The 27732-nt window shown below is 35.5% G+C and overlaps 1 protein-coding gene across 1 annotated transcript in view; it reads left to right on the top strand.

Moving 5' to 3' along the window:
• DPYD (dihydropyrimidine dehydrogenase) overlaps positions 1–27732 on the top strand; it is an 868613-nt gene that overhangs the window by 503488 nt on the left and 337393 nt on the right. Inside the window, exon 14 of the mRNA XM_046016334.1 lies at positions 1441–1605. Coding sequence (XP_045872290.1) covers positions 1441–1605 — 165 coding nt within the window. The remainder of the gene's footprint in view (positions 1–1440; positions 1606–27732) is intronic.

Consider the following 27732-nt stretch of genomic DNA (forward strand, 5'->3'; position numbering starts at 1 on the left):
AACGTCCAAATGTTATGAAATCCAGTTAGTATGCCTATTACGCTAATTGTTTTATATGGGGTGGTTCTTAATTAAAATATGTAAATTGACCTTAATTGCTATATACTAATGGGGGTTCATGTTATCTCACTAAAAGTGACAAGATGGTGAGGAGGGGTACTTAAATGACTAATTCTGATAAATCCTTAACTAAATGACCTTTACTCAAAATTAATTTTAATTGGAAGTTGGCTAAAGAAACATTTTTCGTCTTTGTTTCTTTCTAGTTTTTAGTAATGTAAGAATGTTACTCTTTTTTGTTAATACAGCTTTAGAAGCAGTTGTGCATTGTTAATTACACTTAACAAGCAAGTTAATTTGACTGTTTACTGTTTATAGTTATCAGGAAGTTATTGATATCCTCATTTCAGTCTGGGGAGAAGTGAATTCTCATTGAATGTGTATTTACAGTTAGAATCCTATAGGTAAGTTGGCCAACCCAGTTAGTTTGTTAGAGTATGTGTTGAAGTTTGATGAGCCAGTAGTATTAATATGTACTTCTTGGCTGATTTACATTGTAATTGCTTTTTATTTTTTTTTTTTTTTATTTTTTTTTTTAAAGATTTTATTTATTTATTTGACAGAGAGATCACAAGTAGGCAGAGAGGCAGGCAGAGAGGCAGGCAGAGAGAGAGGAGGAAGCAGGCTCCCTGCGGAGCAGAGAGCCCGATGCGGGGCTCGATCCCAGGACCCTGAGACCATGACCTGAGCCGAAGGCAGCGGCTTAATCCACTGAGCCACCCAGGCGCCCTGTAATTGCTTTTTTAAAAAAATATTTTTTTTCTTTACGAAACATTCGCTTTTATTGGAGTTAAAAATCTCATTGAAGGGCGCCTGGGTGGCTCAGTGGGTTAAAGCCTCTGCCTTCGGCTCAGGTCATGATCCCAGGGTCCTGGGATCGGGCCCCACATCGGGCTCTCTGCTCTGCAGGGAGCCCGCTTCCTTCTCTCTCTCTGCCTGCCTCTCTGCCTAGTGTGATTTCTCTCTCTGTCAAATAAATAAAATATTAAAAAAAAAAAATCTCATTGAAGGTATTTGCATTAAATAGACTGAAATGATATTCTTACATTTTACTTACCAGGTTTTTATTTATTATTTAATTGCAAACAAATTAAAATACGTATGCCCCAAACCAGTGTAAATTAATTTGCATATTTTATTTATTTTTTTTTATTATGCTAACCTTGCAAGTATAGGAAGTAATTTAAATAAAACTAACAAATATTTTATGCTTTCATCTGGAAGTAGTTTATGTTCACATTTAATTTAAAATATATTTTTTAAGTCCTGTAAAAATGTGAGAAAGGACTTAGTAAAACATTGTCATATGGAAAAGAGCAAAGAATAGATTGTAGTTTTTCTTTGTCAAAAGGAGACCCAATATCTTTACTCTTTTATCAGGACATCGTGACAAATGTTTCACCAAGAATTATTCGGGGGACTACCTCTGGCCCCATGTATGGCCCTGGACAAAGCTCCTTCCTGAATATTGAGCTCATCAGTGAAAAAACGGCTGCATATTGGTGTCAAAGTGTCACTGAACTAAAAGCTGACTTTCCAGACAATGTAAGTGTGATTTAACGTCTAAAACAAAAGAATTGGCATAAGTTGGTGAATGTTTATTTAAACATCCAATTCATAGGCTTATAAATATTAATGTGTATAATATATTTTATTAAAGAATCTGCCAGTTGCTTTGCTGATGCATAGAAAGATAAAAAAGAAAGAAAAGCTCAAGAACTCATAAAAATCTGCACAATGTGAGGCTTTGTTATAAATGGGTGCCATGCAGATGGAAGAAGTATCTACATAAGCAGGAGAAAGAGAAATGAAATACTCATTTTATTGAGTTGATTTTCACGGATGTGGCTAGTATTTATGAAGGTGATGACCTTAGGAAGAAATTGCAGACTATAAATCATTTTAAATATAAATCTGAGGCAGAAGCAGAATATCTTCGTATATAGTGTATTTATGTTTTTTCAGTGGGAAATAATTTACCAAATAATTTTAATACTTTTATACTAAATGAGTCACTATTTATATATTATTTCTTTAAAAGTACTGTATATAAAGATTACATAAATTTCATTTCTTTATGGATTTTTATATGTTGCCAGTAGTGTTTTAACCTATAGATGGTATTTTCTCTTCAACAGATGGTTACAGTTGTTCTTGATGTCATTCATTCATTTTTTTCTCCCCTCCCCTCACTTCAGTGCACATATGCACATGTATGCGCGTGTGCACATGCGCACACACACACAAATTCCCTCTCTCCATCTTATTTCCTGTCTCAGAGCTGGTGATGAATGGAGGTTGAGGTTTGAGCCATGTGTGTCTTTATTTGTAGAAAAGATGCAAAGACAAATTGGAATGGTTTAAGTATTCTCATGATAAATGTTTTAAAATCTAATGAAATTAGTGGATGTTTTCCCACAAACTGGTAAATTAGAAAACCTTACAAAGGGACTTTGGCTATCATACTGTTGTCTAACTCATCAAGTTTTTTTTTTCTTTTTTCTGTTTTAGAAAGTCCTGATTGTTTCAAGGTTTTCCTATATTGAAACAAAATTTAGACACTTAGAATATAATTAATCCTCCTCAGGTCAAACCTTCAGATATGAAGGGAACTGTGAAGACCCATATGAAACCTATAGCTTCTGATCATTAGGAATTTTTCACTTTCTGAAAATGATGTTGCAAATCATCTCTGTGTTCACATTATACAATCAACTCTAATAACAGTCAGGTTGAGCTGTTTGTTTTTTAAAGGACCCAGATTTCGTGGGAAGTTTTTCTCAGAATGACTGGGACAAAAAGTGGGTCAACCATGAAAAGAATCATACACACACACACACACATTTATTATATATACACACAATTATTATTATGTATATTATTATATATACATACATTATATATACACACATATGTATATATATTTTTATTTTATTATATATATATATATTTTAAGATTTCATTTATTTATTTGTCAAAGAGAGAGAGTGCACAAGTAGGGGGAGTGGCAAGGAGAGGACTGGGAAGGAGAAGCAGGCTCCCTGCTGAGCAAGGAGCCCAATGTAGTAATTGATCCCAGGGCCCTGGAATCATGACCTGAGCTGAAGGCAAATGCTTAACCAACTGAGCCACCCAGGCATTCCTATAAATAAATTTTTAAACATGGTCTGCAGGTTTGAGTATTATCCCAGGTACTGAACATGCAGTGACATAATACCAATCACAATAAGCTTGAGTTCTTATAAGATTAAATTGTACTTGGTACTGTTATAACCGCCTTATATATTTTAACACTCACTCTTGAAACAATCTTATAAGATAAGAACTATTACTTTCCCTATTTCACAGAGAGGAAACTGAGAGGAAACACAGAAGTTAAGTAGCATGCCCAGAGTTACACAGCTAATACAATGTTCCCCACTCATCCACAGTTACAGTTTCTGTGGTTTTAGTTACCGACAGTCAAGCCATGGTCTGAAAGCAGGTGATCCTCCTTCTGATGTATTGTTTGGAAAGTCAGTAGCTGCTTAAAGCTCTGTCACAGTGCTTGTGTCATTCACCTCACTTCATCTCCTCACAGAGACACTTTATCCTCTCACATCGTCATGAGAAGAGTGAAGACAGTACAGTACAGTATTTCGAGAGAGAGAGAGAGAGAAAGATCACATTCACACAACTTTTACTACAGTATGCTGTTATAATTGTTCTATTTTATCATTAGTTATTATTGTTAATCTCTTATTGTGCCTAATTTATAAATTAAATCTTTATCATAGGTATGTACATATAGGAAAAAGCACAGTATTTAGAGGGTTTAGTGCTACCCATGGTTTCAAGTAGCCACTGGAGGTCTTGGAACATATCTGCCATGGATCAGGTTGGGATTATAATATACAGTGAAAACAGAATTTGAACTTGAAACTTGCTTTTAGTGTCTGTGCTCCTTTCTAACAATAGTATTCTCTAATACACCTACTGTAGTGTCATTTCAGGCCTTTAAAATTTCAATATGACTTTTTAATGCAGCATAAGAATAGTATGAAATACAATTTCCCCAAATATTGCTTCTATAGTATTTAGATACACAAGTGTATCTGAAAAAAAAAAAATCATTTTCCTGGAAGAGAACTCCCACCAATAGCTTGTCTTAAGTTCTGTCTACCCTCTTCTGGGCAGGAGTGAGATGTTAAATAATGGCCTCCAAGAAATGACAGTAAGTAGACAAGAAAGCTGAGATGAAACCTTCACTTTGTGATTCCACGGCCAGGAAGAAGAGGCACATTTAAATGTTCTTTTCAGTTTCCCTAGAAACAATTTTCTTCTCCTATAATGCTTTTTCTTCAGAGGAAACAATGCTTGCATTTCTTGTTTCTAATTCTTTCACCATTTAGATTATATTCATTATTCTTTTTCTATATTCTTAGAACGAATTTCTAACATTTTTATTCCCCATATCAAAGATAACATTTTAAATACAATTAAAATGGCATTCCCATTTGAACCCATGGAAATAATGTGTTGCACCTAGATATTGCCATGCTGAGAGTAGAATATCCCCCACTGTTTTGGAATTACTCTGATGCCAAACCCAATGAGCTGAATGAAAGAAGGTGACCCTTCATTTTCCAAGTTTAATTATCACTCTCACTGGATTTTTCCCACATCATTCTCAAGTGCGTGGCTGCCACCTTTAATGACAGGGATCAGATAATTCAACCCACTGTGGCAGCTTCTAAGCAAGGGCTAACTTCTGAAAAAAAGAAATTATTCTGGAGGTTGTGGAGAAGGGATGTAGGTCAGCTGATATCAGCAGCTAGTATCTCTCTGTTCAGAGAAAACAGGCACCAGTTGACCATGAACTTGAGGAGACAGCTGGAAGAACATCTTGAATATAAAGAGATGCTGAAATATATTGTGAGGGCTTATTTCTTAACTATCACAGAGTTACACCAAAGCCTACACTTATACTAGACTTCTGCCCAGCTTTCAAGGTTTCCTTTTATTTATCTGTGAATTAAATTTGGCACACTGATCATTGTAGTGACAATTATTACTAAGAGTTTTTTTTTTTGTTCCTAAGCAGAGATTTTGCAATGCTTATTATGAAATGTACTGTATAATTAGGGCTTACAGAAATCAATTTTAAGTGAATCCTTTCATTCTCACTGCAAAAGCCTTAGAAACCATATATTTTAGACTGAAAAAAATTTTTACCAAAAAAAAAATACATGCTGCATTTTGTCTGAATGCACTGAATTAGCAAACAAAGACTGACATTTTCTATCATTTGTGGCAGCTAAAGTAAGAGTTAGGCAAAAGATAGGGATTCAGCAGTGAATTAGCTGGTGAAGATAGAAAAGGGAGTGATGGCTTTGTTAGAGAAATTAATAAAGGAAGAACAATTGATATGTAAATATACTTCTATTACAATACACCTCATTCTGCTGGAACCCTTTCTCAGTTCATTACTGGGAAATCAGCATTACGCACATTAAGTTCAAAATCATTCCAAAGAAGTTGTTGTTCATCAGCATTCCCAAAAGCGCTTTCCTGACCAATAACCTCTAAATACAGAGTTCTTAACTCTCCATGTGTGCGTGTGTGCCATGGACTCCTTATACACCCTTGTGAAACCTAAAGGCCTTTCTTCAGAATGTTTTTGAATGTGTAAAACCCAATTTGGTAGTTTGCAAAGGATTCCCATTGTAGTAAAATAGAACGCTCAACTCATTTTAAAGAATACCTTGTAGTAATGCATGTTCCTCTTTAATAAGTCACTAGAAATACAGCCTGGTGGCGGATCTAATAGTTACTAGATTATTAATAGTTAATAGAGTACTGTAATTTTGACATATAATGGTGACTGTCAGTGACATGGTGAGATATCTGTGACAACTGTGTGATTTTCCATGGCTTCTGTCAGTGCAACGTTACAGGTATTGATAGTGCTACTGTGGTTTGTTGTATACAGGAGGAAATGCTAAATTTCAGCAGAGGTTAGTGAAAATAAAGGTCTAAGTTTTTCCCACCCAAGTTCATGAATCTCCTGCATTCTATCAAGAATTCTCTGTACCTCAGATAAAGAAACTTTGTCCGGTGGTTCTTAGTTCTGGGTGCATATTAGAATCGCTTGGGAAGCTTCAGAAAAGATATTTATGGTTAGACCCTGTTCTAGTTCAGTCATTTCAGAAATTCTGGCATGGATACAATGAGGATACCTCTGTGTATGCGTGTGTGCATGCTTGGCATGCGTGTGTTGGTGGTGTGTGTGTGTGTATTTTGTACAAAGTTCAATTAATTTTACTGTATATAAAACTAGCATCATTCATAACCCTTGACATATATCATTAAATGTTTATATAAGTCCTGTATCAGAACTTGAGAGCCGTTTATAGGTGATAGGAACCGTGGACTTCATATATCTGTGAAGCAGAGTTTTTCCTCAGTTTCTGGATGAGGAAACTGACTTTTCAAAACATCGCATCGCACAGGGCACTGTGTCACACAGCTAGTAAGGGAAGTCACTGGAACTGAAAATCTTCCCTTTATACCTTGAAGAGGTATTTAACTTGGCCCTAAAGAACCTGCAGAATTAGGAGTAATGTTATTTCAGTCCTCCTTCACCCACCCACTCAGATGGGTCAATTATATTGAGCTCTCTTAACCACAGACTCTCAAATAGAAAATAAAATCTTTTTATTGGACAAAGAAAGAAGTCTGTCATCAGCCAACCATTATTTTGTCTTTAGTCCCAGCACGGGACATTTTATAGCTCAATATTTACTGCTTTGCAGGGACGTAGCTGACTTTAGAAAACAAGGTCAGTGACTCAGTGTGGACCTTGGTTTGAACTGTTGCCTGGTCCCATCTTAAGTTCTGTATTTGAAAATAGGGAGTCAAGAGATTCAGTTGGATCTATGTATCCTCCAAGCAAGGAAGATGCTCACTGCTTATTCAAGGGATGTTCATCACCCCATAACTCCTGCAGTCTTCCTATGGCACCATGAAGCCTGACTCAGCAGGAGCAGGCTTTCTTTTCTTTGGATTATTCATAATTAAGTCTCACTCATTAGAAATAAGGGGATGTTGGGCGCCTGGGTGGCTCAGTCATTAAGCGGCTGCCTTCAGCTCAGGTCATGATCCCAAGGCCCTGGGATCAAGCCCCACATTGGACTCCCTGCTCCACGGGGAGCCTGCTTCTCCCTCTCCCACTCCCCCTGCTTATGTTCCCTCTCTCACTGTGTCTCTCTCTGTCAATAAAATGAATAAAATCTTAAAAAAAAGAAAGAAGAGGATTTTGTTACCCCCCTCTCAATCTATTTAGAAAGATAAAATTTAGTAACAGATAACACTATAATATATATGTTGTCAGACCAACAATGACCAGTACAGGGTTGTTATTTTTGCTTTCTTTTTTTATTAAACCATTGTTTTCTTATCACAGACCTTATAAACCATAAAAATGACCTTGGCCCTTTCTCCCTCATATCCTGAAGAGGATATTCACCAACAGCAATGTAAGCATCCCTGCATTGGAGGGATTCCTCCTTTGCTCCCTCTGGAATTTTTTAAGCTTCTCAAGTCTCTTTTTCTGTCAATTTCTACACATTCCCATGTTGATTTATTTTAAATAAATTAGGAAACTGCTAGAGCAGTTATTGAAGGGAAGGTTAGTATATCCCCAGGAAACTCCTTCCTTCTTTCCACCATGAATTCTAGAGGATATAGATACTTCCCAACCTCCCTTCTTTGCTAAAATCCAGGACAGTTATCTGATGACATTACTTTATTGATTTTTTTAAAAAGATCTATCTAGTCTACAAAAAAAATAAAATAAAAATGAATCATAATAGTAATGGAAATTTAAAAAGTTAGGGTGGATGGAGGTAAATTAATCCATATCCAATTATCCTAACAAATACCTCTTTTCATTTTCCTAGATGTGATAAAGTCAACAGCTAAAAGCATAAGTTTTAAGTCAGAATGGATTTGAGTTTCAGCTTGTCTTCTGACTTGCTATTTATTAGCATTCTCAACAACAGCTTCCTCATTTGTGCAATGACAATAACTATTCTCAGAGGTTGTACAAATTAAATGAGATATTATATATAATATGTTTGGCACATTGCAGTTATTCACCACTATAAATTACATTGCATAGGATACCTTTATGCATTTAGCTTTTATTCCTACTTAATATAATAATTGGTTTCCATAAAATATTCCGAAAGAGGGATTTGGTAGGTCAAAGCTAACAGCATATTTATAGCTCTTGAAGTATATTGGCAGTTGATTTTCAAAGCATTTTTGAACAAGTCACATAAAAGTCACTATTATAGAAATAATTACCAACAAAAAAATTAAAAAACTAACTCACTAAATATGCTTTTTAGTGATTCTTCTGAACTTGAGTTTATTATATGTTATATAGAATATGAAGTCTGATTCTTTTTTCAGTGTTGTATCATTATACTTCTGTGCTTTAATATCATTCATTCTTTTGACTTAAAACAGGTCAGTTAAACAAAACAAGTCAGTTAAAACAAGGCTTAAATAATGAGTTATTTTCTTAGTATCAGCATAGAAACAAAGAAAATTTAAAATATGTTTAATTCTGCAAAGCAAGAGTAGCCAAAATGAACCAGAATACATAATGTAGCTCATAGTTCTCCGATTTGTTTCTGCTCCATGTAGCCAAGTTTTTTTGTGTTTGTTTGTTTTTGTTTTTGTTTTTGAGATAAAATATTCCTAGTTCCTTAAAAGAAAACATTAGCTACAGTTTAGATGGAGTAATAGGGACTAGATTTACCATCCCAACTGAGACAGCAACATAAAAGAAAACTTATAAAATATATGAAACAACAGTTTTTAAGACCTGGAACATCAGTCAATAAAGATAGTAGTCACTGAGAGATGGAAAACTAAGGAACTGAGCTCTACCCTTGCTAAAGAAGGTTTCCAGGCCACATTGCAAGGAGCAGAACCCAGGGATCTCTCTGAGTTGAGACAGAACTGTCCAGAAAGACCACGGTGGTTAGGATTCACAAGAGAGAACACCAGAAAGCAGAGAGCTACATACAGAGAACTCTCCAGAGCCCTGCAGAAGGTCTCTTTTGAGTGTTCAGCAGAATGCAGATCAGCTCATGCAAGTGAGTGAATTAGTTGGGACGATAGAAAGAACTTTCTGAATGGATTAGAAAAACAAGTTGTCAGTTCTCAAATGCATCTGGGAATAATAACTCTTCTGGCTAGCCAGACTGGAAAACCGTGTGATTCAAAATTAGCCATAGGCTGTGGAGCACTGCTTTAGTCATGCACAACAAACTTTAAAAGCAAGACCTGAAAGGATCAGAATATCTCCAAGTAACTTAACTGAAGCTCAGAATAAAATTAAAGCATATAGGAATACAAAATATCTAGGACCAAATAAGATAAAGTTCACAGTGCCTGGTATTCAATTAAAATTTACCTATGAGAGAGGGAGACAAACCATGAGAGACTCTTAACTATGGGAAGCAAACTGAGGGTTGCTGGAGATGGGGTAACCAGGTGATAGGCATTAAGAAGGGCATGCTACGTGATGAGCACTGGGTGTTATACACAACTGATGAATTGTTGAACACTACGTCTGAAACTAATGATACACTACGTGTTGGTTAATTGAATTTAAATTTTAAAAAAATTACCAATCATGTAAGAAAGTAGGAAAATACACCCCAAATAAGAGGAAAATCAATGAAAACTGTGCCAGAACTGGTGGGATGTTAAAATTAGCATGCAAATGTATTAAAGTATCATTACAACTATATTCCATATGTTCAAAAACTAAGTTAAGAGAAGGAACATAGATAAAAACAAACAAACAAACCCCCACTAAACCATACTTCCAGAATGAAAACTACAATGAATAAGATGAAAAATACACTGGTAGTTAACAGCATGTTAGGCACTGCAGAAAAAATGATTAGTCAACTTGAAAATGTAGCAATAAAAACTATCTAAAGTAGAATGCATGCAGGGGTGAGGGTGTGTTGGGGAGTGGGGAGTAAACATACTGTTAGTGAGTTAGAGACAACATAGTGAGCTATGTACTGGAATTTTCAAAGTTGGAAGAAAAAAATGGCCCCAGTTTTTCCAGTTTTATATAAAGCTAAAAGCCTTCCCATTTGACAAACAAACAAGAAAGTTGAGCTCCAGGTATAAGGAACATGAAGAAAATTACACCAAGGAATATATCATAATCAAATTAATCAAACCAGTGACAAAGAGAAAATTTTAAAAGTGAAGACAGAAAGCATGTTCCTTATGGAAGAATAAATATAAAGGTTATTGTTTTGATTTGTTTCAGAAACAACACAAGCTAGGAGACAACTTTTAAGTGCTGAAAGAAAAAAAATGACAACTGTTCATCTAGTTTTCAAAATTCAGCAACATATCTTTCAAAAATACAGATGAAGGGAGCCTGGGTGGCTCAGTTGGTTGAGCAGCTGCCTTTGGCTCAGGTCATGATCCCAGAGTCCTGGGACTGAGTCCCACATCGGGCTCCTAGCTCCGAGGGGAGTCTGCTTCTCCCTCTGACCTTCTTCCCTCTCATGCACTCTCTCACTCTCTCTCTCAAATAAATAAATAATCTTTTAAAAATGCAGATGAAATATATTCTTTTTCAAACACAAAAAGGCTAAAAGAATTCATCACTGAGGGATTGGCCCCACAGGAAATATTTTTTAAAATGTTTTAGGTAGAAAGTAAAATGATGCTAGGTTGAAATATGGACCTACACAAAGGAATGAAGAGTGCCAGAATTTGTAACTATAAACTTAATTTAATTCACGTTAGAAGAGAATTGGTTGCTTAAACAAAAATATAAAACAGTCTGTGGTTTATAAAATATATTAAGGTAAAATGTATGATAATAGTACAAAAGTTGTGAAGAAGAAATGGAAGTATACTACTGTAAGCTTCTAACTCCTTATGTAAACTTTTTTATCACTTGGAGATAGACTGGTGACTTAAAGATGTATGCTCTGAGCTCTAAATAACCAATAAAGTAATGCAGGAGAATTATGTTAAAAAGCTAACAATAGCTAAAAAGCTAAAAAGCAACAATAGAGATATAAAATAGAATCATACACAGTACCAAAAGAAGGCAGAAAAAGAGAGAAGGGCTATAAAAAAGAGACAATGCAGATAGAAACCCTGTAGTAAGGTGATAGAGTTAAACCTAACTTTATCAATAATCACATTAATTGTAAGTGGTCTAAACATCCCCCATTAAAAGGCAGAGATTTTCAGATTGGATGGAAAAGCATGACTCAACTATATGTACTGTTTACCAAAAGAATAAAATAAAACTTAAATATGAAGACACAAATAGAAAATTGAAACAATGGAGAAAGATATACCATTATAACTCTAATAAAAAAATCTTGTAATATTAATAGCAGACAAAATAGATATCAAAGCAAAGATCATTATCAGGGACAAAAAGAATCATTTTATAATGATGAAATGGTCAGTCCATCCAGAAATGATAGCAGTCCTAAGGTTTATGCACTTAGTAACAAGATTTTACAATACATGAAGCAAAAACTGATAGAACAGGAAGGAACAATAGAAAAACTCAGAATCACTGTTGATCCTAATATCTACCAGTAAATAATTAATAAAACAATGGAGTGAGGCTATTCAGAATTTGAAAAATGGTGTTGACTTATCTAATTGACATTTATTGGACATGTCACCCATAGCAACAGAATACAGTCTTTGTAAATACCATTTACTAAAATAAGCTATATTCTGTGCAATAAAAGAACTCTTAATAATTTTAAAAAGTTCAGTTCATCTGAGGTATGTATTCTGACCACAACAGGGATGTATTTGGAAAATCCCCAGAATATTTAAAAAATAAATAATACATCTAAATTACCTTTGAATAAAGGAAAAATATCATAAGAGAAATTGAAATTATTTTCAATTGAATGAAAATTAAAATATAAAATATTAAAATTTTTTGTATGTCATAAAAGCATTACTAGTAAGGAAACTTATAGCATCAAACACATATAATCAGAAGTGAAGAAAGTTCTCAAATTAATTATTGCAACTTCCATCTCTTCATACTAGAAAAAGAAGAACAAACTAGACTCAAAGTAAATAAAATAGGGATATAATGAAGATCAGTGGAGGAAATTGATAAGATAGCAAGAAAAACAATAGAGAATATCAAGAAGAGTAAAGCTTTGCAAAAGTCATTGAAAGAACAACTGAAATTGATAAAACAGCCAGATTGATGAAGGTAAAAGGAGAGAAGAAACACAAATTATCAGTATAGGAAATGAGAGTAGTAGCACCATTGCAGAGTCTATGCATATTAAAAGAAAAACTATAGAATATTATCAATAATTTTATGCAAATAAACTGGTCCAGAGTCCATGAAAGACAGAAAGCTTAGTCAAGAAGAAATAGATAATATTAAAGAAATTGAATTTATAGTTCCAAACATTTCTATGAAGAAAACTGCATGCCCAGATGGCTTCACGGGTACATTCTACCAACGATTTATGAAAAAATAATGCCAATTCTACACACACTCATTCAAAAAAGTAAAGCAGAGGAAATACTTCCTAACTAAATCTTTGGTACCAATACCTTAGTATCATAACTTGACAAAGACAGGACAGGAAAAGTATGGACCATTGTCCTTCTTGAACATAGATGAAAAGTTCTAAACAAATTTTAACAAATGTAATCCAATAATATATAAAGATTATTAATATATTATGACCAAATGAAGTCTGTCCCAAGAATTCCAAGTAGGTTTAACATTTGAGACTATTGTAATTCACAGAAATGACAAACTAAATAAAAGCAACAATGACAACAACAATATAAATTACATAATTATCTCCATAAACCAAACAAAAAAAAATTTAAGAAATCTAAAAATCTGGTGTTTCTAATTTAAAAGAAATTTCACCAAACTAAGAATAGAAGGGTAATTCCTTAACTTAGTGGAAAGCATGAACATTTCTTTCTAAGAGAAATAAGATAAGGATATCTGCTCTCACCACTACTATTCTGCATTGTGCTAAAGTTTATGTTCTGTTAAATAAGAGAATGACAACAACAACAAAAAAAGACATGCAGATTTCAAAGGAAGAACTAAAACTGTTTTTATTCACAGGTGACATGATTGTTTATGTAGAAAATGTGATTAAATGTACCAATAAAACCACTTTATTTATAAAAGCAGGCAGATAGCTTACAGGCTATTGTTTTCGGATTTGATTTTTTTTTTAAAGATTTTATTTATCTATTTGATAGAGAGAGAGAGATAGAGAGAAAGAGATAGAGAGGGAGAGCACAAGCAGGGGTTGTGGCAGGCAGAGGGAGAAGCAGACTCCCCGATTAGCAGGGAGCCTGACATGGGGCTCCATCTCAAGACCCTGGAATCATAACTTGAGCCAAGGGTAGAAGCCTAACCGACTGAGCTACCCATGTGCTCTCAGATTTGATTTTTTAAAAATATTACATTAAAATCATGTTTATCTTCATTAACAACTTTTCTTGTACTTTCTTAAATTTTTAATTTAATTTAGGAGAATGCCTAACTCACCTCATCCTGGACATGGCCTGTTAAAATACTACTTTAAATAATAAAGGAGTTTATTGGCAAGGTTATAAGATAGAAGATCAATTTATAAAAATCAATCAAACCTTTTTTTAAAGATTTTTTTTTTAAATTTATCATATAGAGATCATAAGTAGGCAGAGAGGCAGGCAGAGAGAGAGGGGAAAGCAGACTCCCTGCTGAGCAGAGAGCCTGATACAGGGCTCAATCCCAGGACCCTGGGATCATGACCTGAACTGAAGGCAGAGGCTTTAACCCACTGAGCCACCGAGGCACCCCCAATCAAACTTTTTATATGCTAGCAATAGACAATTGGAAACTAAAATAAATATATTAATATATCAATAGCAGCAGATACATGAAATAGGGATAAATCTGACAAAGACAAAATATTGCTGATAGAAATCAAAGATGACCTAAATAAATGGGAGGCTATACTGTGTTCAATGATTGGAAGAGTTCGTATTGTTAAGATGTCAAGTATCCCCATGCTGATGTAAAGATAAAATGCAATCCTAATGAAAATGTTAGCATTATTTTTTTTTGGTGGAATTTCACAGCTGATTTTAAAATTCCTATGGAATTTATAGTAGTCAAAACCATTTAAAAAGAACCAATTTAGAAGTCTAAAAATTTCTCATTTCGAGACTTATTTTAAAACTACAGGAATCAAGATAGGGCGATACTGGCATAAAAATAAATATACAAATATACTAATGGAGAATAAGAAGACCCAGAACAACTCACACATTAGTTGTATGAGCAACTGATTTTTGGCTATGCTGCAAAAAGGAAATCCAGTGGACAAATTGTAGTCTTTTCAACAAATGATGCTGGTAAAATTGGGTATCTGTATTCAAAAAAAAGTGTATGTTGACTCATATCTGTCATGATATATAAAAATTAATTCAAAGTAGTCATAGACCTTAACGAAAAACCTAAAACTGTAAAACTTCATAAAGAAAATATCGGAGAAATTTCTTGTGACCTTAGGTTAGGCAAACATTTCTTAGATACATACAGTGCTTCAAAGAAAAAAAAATGACATGATTAGAATGTTTTGCTCTTCTAAAGCTATTTTTAAGAAAGTGAAAATACAAACCAGAATAGAAGAAGATATATCATATATTTGATGAAGGACTTATATCCAGAATATTTTTTTAGTCCAGGATATTTAAAGAACTTTCAAAACCCATAGTAAGAAAAGAAATAACCCTCCTCACTTTGAGCAAAAAAATTTGAGCAGATACTTCACCAAGGCAGATTATGAATGATGGATACACAAATGAAAATGTGCTCAACATCATTAGTCATTATAGAAAAGCAAATTAAAACCACAGTGAAATATACACCTATTAGAATGTCTAAAATTTAATGTTAGCGAGGATACGCAGCTACAAAACTCCTTATACGCGGGGCATGATAAACATGTTAATCATCTTGATTGTGATGGTTTCAAAGTAAATACACCTGCTTTAAATATGTACAATTTATTTTATGTTATACATTATATAACATATAAAGAATTGTACATATATAACAGTATGCAATTTATGTGTATATAACATGGAATTACATATAATTTATATAACATACTACATATAACATATATAGAATATGTATATTATATGTAAAATTTTATGCCAATAAATCTGTTTAAAAATAGGTTCAATTTAAAATTATAATGCCACTTTTCATGGATTGTTTCTTGGTAATTAATTCTGAGTTTAACTGGATGGGTAAACGCCTGTCACTGAGCTCCTCAATCCCTGCCCCATTGTCTGGGCCACCAGGTAATTATTATCCTCCACAAAATTGTCTAGCATTCTGGTAACATTCACTTTGATATTGACTCATGGGAATTAACAGGTTAAAATGACCGTATGCTGTTTAAGAAAAAAAAAGAAATGTTGGGTCAGTTTTTGAGCTTCTGCTTTGTGGGAGATTAAAATGCTAGTCATTCATGTCTTTCAGTAAAGAAAAATCAGAAGAAAATTTATCAAAGCTGTTTACATAGTCACATTTTACAAGCATTAACTGCCTTCAACATACTTTTTCTCAAACTCCCCTTTACTTTGTAATTTGTCAGGCTGCCTATTGGGTAACAATATTGTCTCCTCCATGCGGAAGTATGGCATGGAACACACTGAACCATGCAGAAAGAGACCCTGGGGATGGTGATGATGAATTGAGTTTAAACTCTTTTTTTGGTATAAACTAGCTCATGAGAGAGTCAGTGGAAACAATTTATAAGTTATACATGTTTGCTACTTAACTGTAACCGGACCATGTCTTAAAATGAAACCAAGTCCATACTCAAACAGCTGGAGTTTCATTCACTGGGCTCACTTACTTAATACCAATTTGGTAATCTCTCATCCTTTCTAAGGTTTTTGTGGAGAACTCAACTCAAATGTATTCTTCTCCTAAAATATTTGGGAAACCAGGAGAGAGAGAAAGGATAAAGTAAAACCTTCTATTCTCCTCCCCTGGCTCCTGCAAGTGCCTAAAATAGATTTTTTTAAATTTAAAGTTCCCATTTAGGGTCATCTGGGTGGTTCAGTTAGGTAAGCAACTGCCTTTGGCTCACGTCATGATCCTGGGGTCCTGGAAGTAAGCCCCACATCGGGCTCCCTGCTCCTTAGGGAGCCTGCTTCTCCCTCTTCCTGTTCTTGCTGCTCCCCTTGCTTGTGCTTCCTCTCTCTGTCTCTGTCAAATAAATAAATAAATAACCTTTAAAAAAATAAAAAATAAAGGGCCCATTTAAAAACATCTTAGAAAAAAAGCACCACTGTTTTATGAGAGGCTTAAAAGTAGGAGGTAATATTAAGGTTTTTATTTTTAACATAAGATACTGCAATTATATGTGTTGGATTTACTTTGTCGAAAACTACTTATCCTATTTTACTTTTGGGAGGGGGGGATGGGAGCTTGCTGGTAGACAGCATTTTCCCCCAGGCTCTTTTTTTGCCACTAGGTATTTTATTCTTTTACATTGCACCCTACTGGGAATATTCCAGAGATTTATTTTTCAGACGGAATTATTTTCATGTTTTCCTCTTAGGTCCTTTAAGACATTTACTTAAAAGTATTCTCTTTATTCTTTAAGATAGTTAAACAAACAGAAACTTAGCAGTGCTGTTTTAAAGGTTTGCACACTGATAAAATGACTGTTTTTCATTTTTAGCCATTATTTATGGTTGGATAGTTGATTCATTTAAGCAGAATTTGAGGCTGTATCTGAGACCCACAAATAAGATCTAATTAATTAAAACCAGCTAAAAGGAGAATGGTCACAGAGGCCTTGGACAACTAATTTAATCACCAGGCAAACCAAACATTCCTACAAGTGAAGCAAACTTTGATAAAACAAACATGTACAATGAACCCTCCAAATGACTGAAAATTGTATTCTGTGGGATTTGACTTCATTTTGAGAACCAAAGTTATGAAAATATACATTAGAAAGAGGGCCATTTTAGTAGGAATAATACATATTTATAGGCAACTTGCAGTTATCCATTTCAGTAACAGGGAAGAAATTCAGCAATAAGGATATGTTATTTTTACCAGTATCTTCTAGTTTTATACCAAGAGTGCATTTCATAATTGTGTTAGAGATAAAAGCAAAGATTTAAAAAAGAAAAAAGAAGAACAGAAGAAAAAGAAAAAAAAATCTTTTGGCAATGAGCCTTTTCCCAAGGCAAACTCCAAATCTTAAGGGAGGTATTAGAAGCAAGAAGTGAAAAAAGGACTTTAGGAAATCAAGACATAATAACTTACTAATTTTGTATAGCCATTTGTAGAACACATCCAACATAACTGGATGAAGGTAGTAATTTCTTAAGGATTTTACTCAGGTTGTAAGTGGTAGAATTTGTTATGTTCAGATGTTATGTTACCACACAATAGAAAATTAATCCTTCTTGAAAGTCAAGCTTTAGAGTCCTCAAAAATGTTCATGTTTTTCTTTTCACCTGGATTTTCTTCCCCTTCTGGTGGAGGTGCTAATGAGCAGAGAAATGGTAAAGGTAATCAGCCAGAGGGAAGAGAAGAATCAAAGACCTAGATAATTCACAAACTGGAAAATGAGCTCCTAACTAATCAGGACTGGATTGTAAATAGGATAGAAAGAATTTATGCATCCCTGGTATTGGCCTGAATAGCATTTGTACCCAATCCAAGAAAAGTATGTGTGAATTTCACAGTTAGCTATTTTTTCTCCCTTTGAGATTTTTTCCTGAACTAATTATCCATTGTGTACATGAAGCAAAGAAATAACTTACCATTAAAGTCATTTTTGAGGTGGATATTTCACTTCACATGTTGTTAAAATGCCTGGAGCATTAATAAGGAATGAGTTAACTTTATTAATATAGCTTCTTTGGGGAGTTTCTGATCTATATACTGATCACCCAAAAGGAAATTTTGTGTAATATTTTATTCATGCAAAATTAAGGGAAGTAACTAGATTGACTAATCTTTCCATAATAAATAATTTAATTTAACTTTGTGCTGCTTTTTGCATTTTAATTTCTTCATAATGTGTCCTTTAAAATCCCCAATATTAAAATGATCAGTGACTGTTTGTGCTTGATTTAGTTTAAATTGTAAATTTAGTTATGGCTCTGGGGTTACAAGGTACAGGTAAAGGTGCCTTAATATAGGAAGTGAACACATTTAAAGATTGGAAAAGCTATGTGTACAATCCGTTTTTTAATGAGTTGTTGGAAACAGCGTAGAAATCACACAATGACATATAGCACTACATACCAGTAATTCTTAGTGTTACCTACACTGTAATTGCACCTCAAATACTTCACATTTCAAATACTTTCATACCCACTATTTAACTCCAGGGTTTTATGTCATGTCTTTTTTTTTTTTTTTTTAAATTTAAGATTTTATTTATTTACTTGACAGAGAGCGATCACAAGTAGGCAGAGAGGCAGGCAGGGAGAGAGGGGGAAGCAGGTTCCCTGCTAGGCAGAGGGCCCCACTCGGTGCTCCATCCCAGGACCCTGAGATCATTACCTGAGCTGATGACAGAGGTTTAACCCACTGAGCCACCCAGGTGCCCCTTGTGCCATGTCTTGATACAGAGTTGTTGCCTTTGTCTCTGCTTAACACCTTTTGCGAACTTCTCAGCTCAAACTCAAACAGCCAGAATAAATGCAGTATGGTTAGATTGTGACTTTGAAATTCAGGCAGGACCTCTGCTTCTCCTTCAGACGTAGAAAACCAGAACCCTCCACTCTCACCCTAACAAGCAGAACAAGTCAGATAAACTGCAAAATGGAGTTTTTAAAAACCTTGCAGGGGAGTGCCTGGGTGGCTCAGTCAGTAAAACGTCAGACTCAGCTGAGGTCATGATCTCAGGGTCCTGGGATCAAGCCCCTTGTCAGCAGGTTCTTTGCTCAGTGGGGGCTCTGCTTGTCCCTCTGCCCCTCCCCCTTACTTGTACACTCTTTCTCTCTCTCTCAACTAAATAAATAAAATCTTAAAAAGAAAAAAAAAAAAACAACAACTAGCAAAGATCTGAGAATGCCAATTAACTTACATGAACTAAATTCCAGAGAATGATAAGTTCTTTTTTGGAGAGAAGAAACACATGACTGCTTTGCTCATGTGTTTGCTCAAGACACATTAAGTCGTCTTATGTGTGAAAATATAAGGAGCCCAGACACAGACCTCGTCACTCTTTGGCAACCAACTCTTTCCCATGTTACTTCATTGAGTAGCCTACCAGTTGTGGGCTAAGGCAGCCTAAGTGAGAGAGCGCCCCTCTAGGCAGGCACAGCCTTCTCCAATTACAGATCATAACCCTGCTGAAGGCTTGGGTTGCAAGACATTCTAGGCCTTCACCCATGTGTTACAGTGACTCTTTTGAAGGTTTAAGGAAGGAAGGCTCAGCAGAAAGATATTCTGAAGCACAGAAAGCCCGTGTGGACTGCAGAGCCAAAAGAACGCCTTAGCAACACAAAAACTGGCAGCTGGTCTGTAAGCAGCAAAAGATATATCCCATGGTTTGGAAAGTTGGTGGCTGGCCTAATCGTAATAAAGAGGCCCTGGAGGCTTTCTGGGGCTCATTTCCCAAGTCCTACTGAAAAGAAGAGTTCTGATTCAGCCATCAAAACGTTTGAAGTCAGTGGAAAGCTGAATCTAAGTAAAACCACAACAAAGCCCAGACTCAACAACAGAGTTCATCAACTCAGTCTCCTACATTAGCAATCTGATAATAGTAGTGGTGCACTCTTTTCTGGGGAGAATTATTGTTTAGGTAAGTCTCTACTGTTCTTTTTTGGCAGGGGGAGGACCAGAGGGAGAGAGAATCTTAAGCAGGCTCCACATTCAGCCTGGAGCCCAAAGTGGGGCTCTATCTCACAACCCTGAGATCATGTCCTAAACCAAAATCAAGAGGCAGACACTTGAATCACCCAGGCATTCTTCTATTGTTCTTTTGTACAAACTATCTGGCATACAATAAAAAATTATAAGATATGAAAAACAAACAAACAAACAAAAAAAACCACAATGTGACCCAGCGTCAAGATTATGTTTTCTTGTAGGTTGTCTGTAGAGCAAATCCAGAGAGAGAATTGAAATGATCAGATAGAGACTTTAAAATTACCATGATAAAAGCAAAAAAAAAAAATCCAATGGAAGAGCATTCATGAGAAGATACAGAATTTATCAGAGTTGTAAAGTATTAGAAAGATCCAAATGTAAATAAATGAAGAATACTGTGTCAGAAATGAAAAATTAATGGGATAGGCTTTATGGGGACCTGGATATGGCAGAGGAAAGAATCATTGAAGTTGAAAGAATAATAGATGTTGCCCAAACTGAAGAATCAAAAGAAATACATGTCATAGTGATTGCAGTCTGTGGGACAATATCAAATGCTCTAGCATTGATGTAATTCGATCTTAAAAAAAATGAGAGAGAGATTTGGACATTAATTATTAATTCAAATGGTACCATCTTACAGTGGCCTTACTTGTGGAAGGCAGTCTCCTATCCCAGACCCCAATAATACTCTTAACTATTGAAAGTATCTATTTTTATTTTATTCTACCAATATTTCTTTATTAATTTTTAATTTTTTATTAAAATATATTATTGGCCCCAGGGGTACAGATCTGTGGATCATCAGGCTAACACACTTCACAGCACTCACCATAGTGCATACCCTCCCCAATGTCCAAACCCAACCACCCTCTCCCTACCCCCCTCCCCCTGGCAACCCTCAGTTTGTTTTGTAAGATTAAGAGTCTCTTCTGGTTTGTCTCCCTCCCGATCCCATCTTGTTTCATTTTTTCTTTCTCTACCCCCCCAACACCCCCATGTTGCCTCTCAAATTCCTCATATCAGGAAGATCATATGATAATTGTCTTTCTCTGATTGACTTATTTCACTCAACATAATACCCTCTAATTCTATCCACATCATTGAAAATAGCAAGATTTCATTTCTTTTGATGGCCATCAAAAGAAATGAAATCTTGATATTGATATATATATATATATATATATATATATATATATATATATATATATCTCACCTCTTCTTTATCCATTCATCTGTTGATGAACATCTAGGTTCTTTCCATAGTTTGGCTATTACTGCTATGAACATTTGGGTGCATGTGCTCCTTTGGATACATTTGTATGTTTAGGGTAAATACCCAGTAGTGTGATTGCTAGGTCCTAGGGTAGCTCTGTTTTCAATTTTTTGAGGAACGTCCATACTGTTTTCCAGAGTGGTTGCACCAGCTTGCATTTGCACCAACGGTGTAGGAAGGTTCCCCTTTCTCCACATCCTCTCCAACATCTGTCATTTCCTGACTTATTAATTTTAGCCATTCTGATTGGTGTGAGGTGGTATCATCAATTGTAGTTTTGATTTGTATTTCCCTGATGCCGAGTGATGTGGAGCACTTTTTCATGCGTCTGTTGGCCATCTGGATGTCTTCTTTGCAGAAATGTCTGTTCATGTCTTCTGCCCATTTCTTGATTGGATTATTTGTTCTTTGGGTGTTGAGTTTGCTAAGTTCCTTATAGATTTTGGATAATCTATAAGGATTCTACAGTTCCTTATAGATTTTAGCCCTTTATCTGATATGTCATTTGCAAATATCTTCTCCCATTCTGTCAGTTGTCTTTTGGTTTTGTTGACTGTTTCCTTTGCTATGCAAAAGCTTTTGATCTTGATGAAGTCCCAATAGTTCACTTTGCCTTTGATTCCCTTGCCTTTGGTGATGTTTCTAGGAAGAAGTTGCAGCGGCTGAGGTCGAAGAGGTTGCTGCCTGTGTTCTCCTCAGGATTTTGATGGATTCCTTTCTCACATTGAGGTTCTTCTTCCATTTCGAGTCTATTTTTGTATGTGGTGTAAGGAAATGGTCCAATTTCATTTTTCTGCATGTGGCTGTCCAATTTTCCCAGCACCGTTTGTTGAAGAGAACGTCTTTTTTTTTTCCCCCCACTGGGCATTCTTTCCTACTTTTTCAAAGATTAGTTGACCATAGAGTTGAGGGTCTATTTCTTGGCTCTCTATTCTGTTCCATTGATCTATATGTCTGTTTTTGTGCCAGGACCATACTGTCTTGATGACAGTAATATAGGTTAAAGACCGGAATTGTGATGCCACCAACTTTGACTTTCTTTTTCAACATTCCTCTGGCTATTTGAGGTCTTTTCTGGTTCCATATACATTTTAGGATTATTTGTTGCATTTCTTTGAAAAAATTTGATGCTATTTTGATAGGGATTGCATTAACCATGTAGATTGCTTTAGGTAGCGTAGACATTTTCACAATATTTGTTCTTCGAATCCATGAGCATGGGACATTTTTCCATTTCTTTGTGTCTTCCTTGGTTTCTTTCATGAGTACTTTATAGTTTTCTGAGTAGAGATTCTTTGCCTCTTTGGTTAAGTTTATTCCTATGTATATAATGGTTTTGGGTGCAATTGTAAATGGGATCAAATCCTTAATTTCTCTTTCTTCTGTCTTGTTTTTGGTGTATAGAAATGCAACTGATTTCTGTGCATTGAGTTTATATCCTGACACTTTACTGAATTCCTGTACAAGTTCTAGCAGATTTGGAGTGGAGTCTTTTGGGTTTTCCACATAAAGTATCATATAATCTGCAAAGAGTGATAGTTTGACTTCTTTGCCGATTTGGATGCCTTTAATTTCTTTTTTGTTATCTGATTGCTGAGGCTAGAACTTCTAGTACTATGTTGAAGAGCATTGGTGATAATGGTCATCCCCACCGTGTTACTGACCTTAGTGGGAAAGCTCTCAATTTTTCTCTATTGAGAATGATATTCGCAGTGGGTTTTTCATAGATAGCTTTGATGATATTGGGGTATGTACCCTGTATCCCTACACTTTGAAGAATGTTGATCAAGAAAGGATGCTGTCCTTCATCAAATGCTTTTTCAGCACCTATCAAGAGTATCATATGGTTCTTGTTCTTTCTTTCTTTTATTAATGTATTGTATCTCATTGATTGATTTGTGGATGTTGAACTAACCTTGCAGCCCTGGAATAAATCCCACTTGGTCATGGTGAATAATCCTTTTAACGTACTGTTATATCCTATTGGCTAGTATTTTAGTGAGAATTTTTGCATCTGTGTTCATCAAGGATATTGGTCTGTAATTCTCTTTTTTGATGGGGTCTTTGTCTGGTTTTGGGATCAAGGCAATGCTGGCCTCATAAAATGAGTTTGGAAATTTTCCTTCCATTTCTAATTTTTGGAACAGTTTCAGGAGAATAGGCATTAATTCTTCTTTAAATGCTTTGTAGAATTCCCCTGGGAAGCCGTCTGGCCCTGGGCTCTTGTTTGTTAGGAGATTTTTGAGAAAAAAAAATTTTTTTAAATTTAATTAACTTTGCAAGACTAAAGAATCATGGGGAGAAAGCCATGAATTCCATACTTTGCTTTCCCCTCCTCTGGAATTCCACTGTTCTCCTTGATCAGTGAGCTTGGTCTTGGCTGGATGTTCTTGCTGATCTTCTGGGGGAGGGGTCTGTTGTAGTGATTCTCAAGTGTCTTTGCCCAAGGTGGAATTGCACTGCCCTTGCCAGGGGCCAGCCTAAGTAATCTGCTCAGGTTCACTCTTGGGAGCTTTTGTTCCCTGAATGCTTTCCATAGAGCTCTGGAGGATGGGAATGAAAATGGTACCCTCCCAGTCTCTGGCCCAGAGGAGCTGAGAGCTCAGGGCCCCACTCCTCATTGCGCCCTCGGAGAAAAGTGCTCAATCACTCCCATCTCCCTAGTCTCTGGCCGCGCTCCAAGCTCACCAAGGCTGTGCCGAGCGTTTCTGTCACTGGCACACAGTCCCGTTTGTAGTCTCCAAACCCAGCAGATTCCTGCCACTCTGCTCTTATGGTGGGTTTCCCCAAATCTGCCACTTGTGGAGTCCCTCCTCAAAGAGCAGTGATCTGACTGTGCCACGGATGACAGTTTAAGGTAACCCCGAGCTGAGAGCTCACTCCTTGGCTCTGTTTCTGTAGCACTTCCCTGCTCTAATACCTGCGAGCTCTGCTACACTCAGACACCCCCAATCCTTCTGTGACCCCACAGGACCTGAGACCACACTGTCCTCATGAGGGCTCCATCCCCGCTTAGCCTCTGGAACAATGTCCCTCATTGGGCAGACTTTTAAAATTTCTGATTTTGTGCTCCATTGCTCCACTGCTTGCCGGGAGCTGCCCCCCCCCCCCCTCGGTCTATCATCCCATTGCTTCAGATTCACTTCTCCACACATCCTACCTTTCAGAAAGTGGTCAATTTTCTGTTTCTAGAGTTGTTGCTCTTCTCTCTTCAATCTCCTGTTGGATTTGTAGGTGTTTGGAATGGTTTGATAACTATCTAACTAAACTCCTGAGACCTGGTGTCATCTTAGTCTTCTACTCTTCAGCCATCTTGACTCCTCCCTCTATTCTACCAAAATTTTTTATAAATACTAAGTATCAGACACTATTTTAGAACATAGTATTGAACTAGAAAAACAGGGTCTCCTTTCTCATGAAACTTATTCCTTCTCTAGAGTATAAGTTTCATCATGTTAGATATCTTTTTAATTTTTTCTCTTTTGTTCCCAAATCTCAACCTCCTAGAATGGTAGTTAATGCATAGTAGGAGCTCAATTAGTATATCTTTTTTTTTTCCAATTAATATTTCTTAGGAAAAATGAATGAATGTGTTTTTCTAGGGACCAGTTCTAGTTCTTACATTCCATTTTACATTGTCTTTCCCAAGATTATCTAGCAAAAACTCCTAAGCCTTTTCTGCTATGTATTTTTTTCTCTTGGACTCTCAGGCTCCACTTTTTCTACATTCTGAAAAGGCTTGATTCAACTATAGGCAATTTTTACGTATATAAAAAGGTAGGTAGATGATAGATAGATGTAAACTAAAGCTTTGATAAGGGGAACCAGATGTGGGGAAGGACAATCATACTTTTTTCAATGTGTATTATCACTGTCTTATCATTCTATCCCTGAAGACAGTGGTCTTGGTGTTCATATGACTATGCCCTATGCCCAGCCCAGTTCACTGGCTTCTCTTTCATATACATTATAACATTTATTAAATTTTATATAGAAGTGGACATTTCTTAAAATTTTCAATAATCTATAAAAATCAGCAACATAAATAAAGAACACTTATCATAAAAGGTTTTTTTTTTTTTAAAGGCAACTGTCAAAATACTTTAAATTATCATTCTTATTTAAAATCCATGTCCCCTAGGCCATGCTGGCTGAGTCTAGGAAACAGATGACCAAATCTGTCAAAGTCTATCAGTAACTGATTACATAGAATATATCAAATCACACATTAGAATTCTCCAAGGGCCGTATTTGATGTGAATAGTTCTAACTGAAGAACTTCTATGCAACTCCTGTGATTTTCTGATTTATATTAAAATTTACTCCCAATTATCACTAGAACAGCCTTCTAATCTTAGAGGGAAATCTGATATTAGGAGAAGAAAACTGGAGTTACCATTCTTTAGCATTCTCAATAAACATAACTGAATTATTAATCAGAGTCCTTGAATGCCAGAGTATCTTTGAATCATTAATTATCAGCATCATCTGGCTCAATCTGTTTGTTTATTGAGAAAAAAATGAAGGTTAGAGATATTTGTCCCAAAGTTATGCAAATTAACATTCAGTTTGTCCACATTTATTAAGGACTCCATGCCTTTTTTCTAGATCTACGTTTTTGGTTATTGCTATCCTCCCTTTTCCTTCTCCCCCCATCAAATAAAACACATCGAAGAGAATAACATTAAAGCTCAGGTGCACATCCTTTAGAATTATATGTTGCAGATATCTATTAATCAGTATAATAATTAATGATGACTAAATTCATTAGTAATAACTATCCATCATGTGCCAGTTGCTATGCTGAGTAACAGACATACTTGATCGCTAATGCTCATCACAATTTTAAATGGGAGGTATTATTTTCCTCACTTTACACATGTGGAAAACTAATCCTAAAAACTAAGAAGTAACTTACCCAAGATAAAAACATGTGAAGGGGCAAAGCCAGGAATCAAACTCCAAAGTTTTTAGTCTCTCCAGTAGAAAACACAGTCACCTGTGACAGTATCTATGTAATCATACCTTCTGACCCCAATAAGCAAAAAGCAAAAAAACGAAGAAGAAAGAGGAAGGAGAAAAGTAATAAATTGCGAACTACGAGAACTATTTCTATATAGGTTTAAGGCAGACAAATTTATTATTTCTTATATAAAGATATTTTAACAATATGTTACTGCTTTACTAAAATTTTTTTTTTATTTTATTTATTTGAAAGAGATCACAAGTAGGCAGAGAGGCAGGCAGAGAGAGAGAGAGGAGGGAAGCAGGCTCCCCACTGAGCAGAGAGTCCGACATGGGGCTCGATCCCAGGACCCCGGGATCATGACCCGAGCCGAAGGCAGCGGCTTAACCCACTGAGCCACCCAGGTGCCCCTGCTTTACTAAAAATTTGAGGATACAAGTTGATTACATAAAATAGAAAATGAAATTATGTGAAATAAAATAAGTTATAAAGCATATTCATCTTTCCAATCATACTCAGTACAATTTTATTGTCTTCATTAACTCAAATTTGCGAAGATGTATATCATGTTACACGATTAATAGTTTGAGCTAAACATTTAACATTTCACTGCACAGTTATAAAAGCTTCATGATAATTTGTATTAATTCTATGAAAATCCAAATTTATGTATCATATCCAGTTCTAAAAATGCACTCTTTTACCACTTACCCTTTTAAATTTTCCTGAGATGATATTTTGTTGTCATTTGTATCCTTTTAAAATTTTCTAAATGCTTTAAAAATTGTAATACCTTTCTTACCCAATATTAACAAAGCAAGCCATTTTCTCAATTCAAATTAATACAGCAGTTTTGTCATAACCATATGCACATTTTGAAAAGAAATTTTCCTTATTGGTACTCACATGATAAATTTAAAAACACCTACACACCCTGAAAAAAAATTAAGGGCTCATTAGACTTTGAACATGTTTATTTTCAAATTACATGGATTATTTATTTGTGTAAGAGATGTTATCAACTTACTCTTTTGAAGACATCAGATGGATTTTGTTGTTTTGCTTTTAGTTGTTGTTTCTTGGCTGGTGGATTGGACTTTTCAGTCTTAGCTGTGTATTAGCACATAATCCCCTTGTTACTTATAAGTAATGAGCTCAAACTCTGAAACTTCCCTCTGTGAACAAAATCTGCCTTCCTAACTCCACTGCTTCCATCTTATTAATTTTGTTATATAGTGCCTGGTACATTATAATCACATAAATAATTATTTTGTGACTATTGACTTTTGGGGTGTTTTTTGTTCATTTTTCATGTTTAGAATTCGAAGAACTGGCTTTCTCTCCAAAAGAATTTCAAGCAACTAGATCATAGACTAGGAAGCCCATGGTTGGCTGGGGGATGGTAAGGATGGATATGAGGGAACATCCTGGAGATAAGGGAATAAATGAATA

This window comes from Meles meles, chromosome 1 (assembly GCF_922984935.1).
Source record: "Meles meles chromosome 1, mMelMel3.1 paternal haplotype, whole genome shotgun sequence".
NCBI classification, from domain to species: Eukaryota; Metazoa; Chordata; class Mammalia; order Carnivora; family Mustelidae; genus Meles; species Meles meles.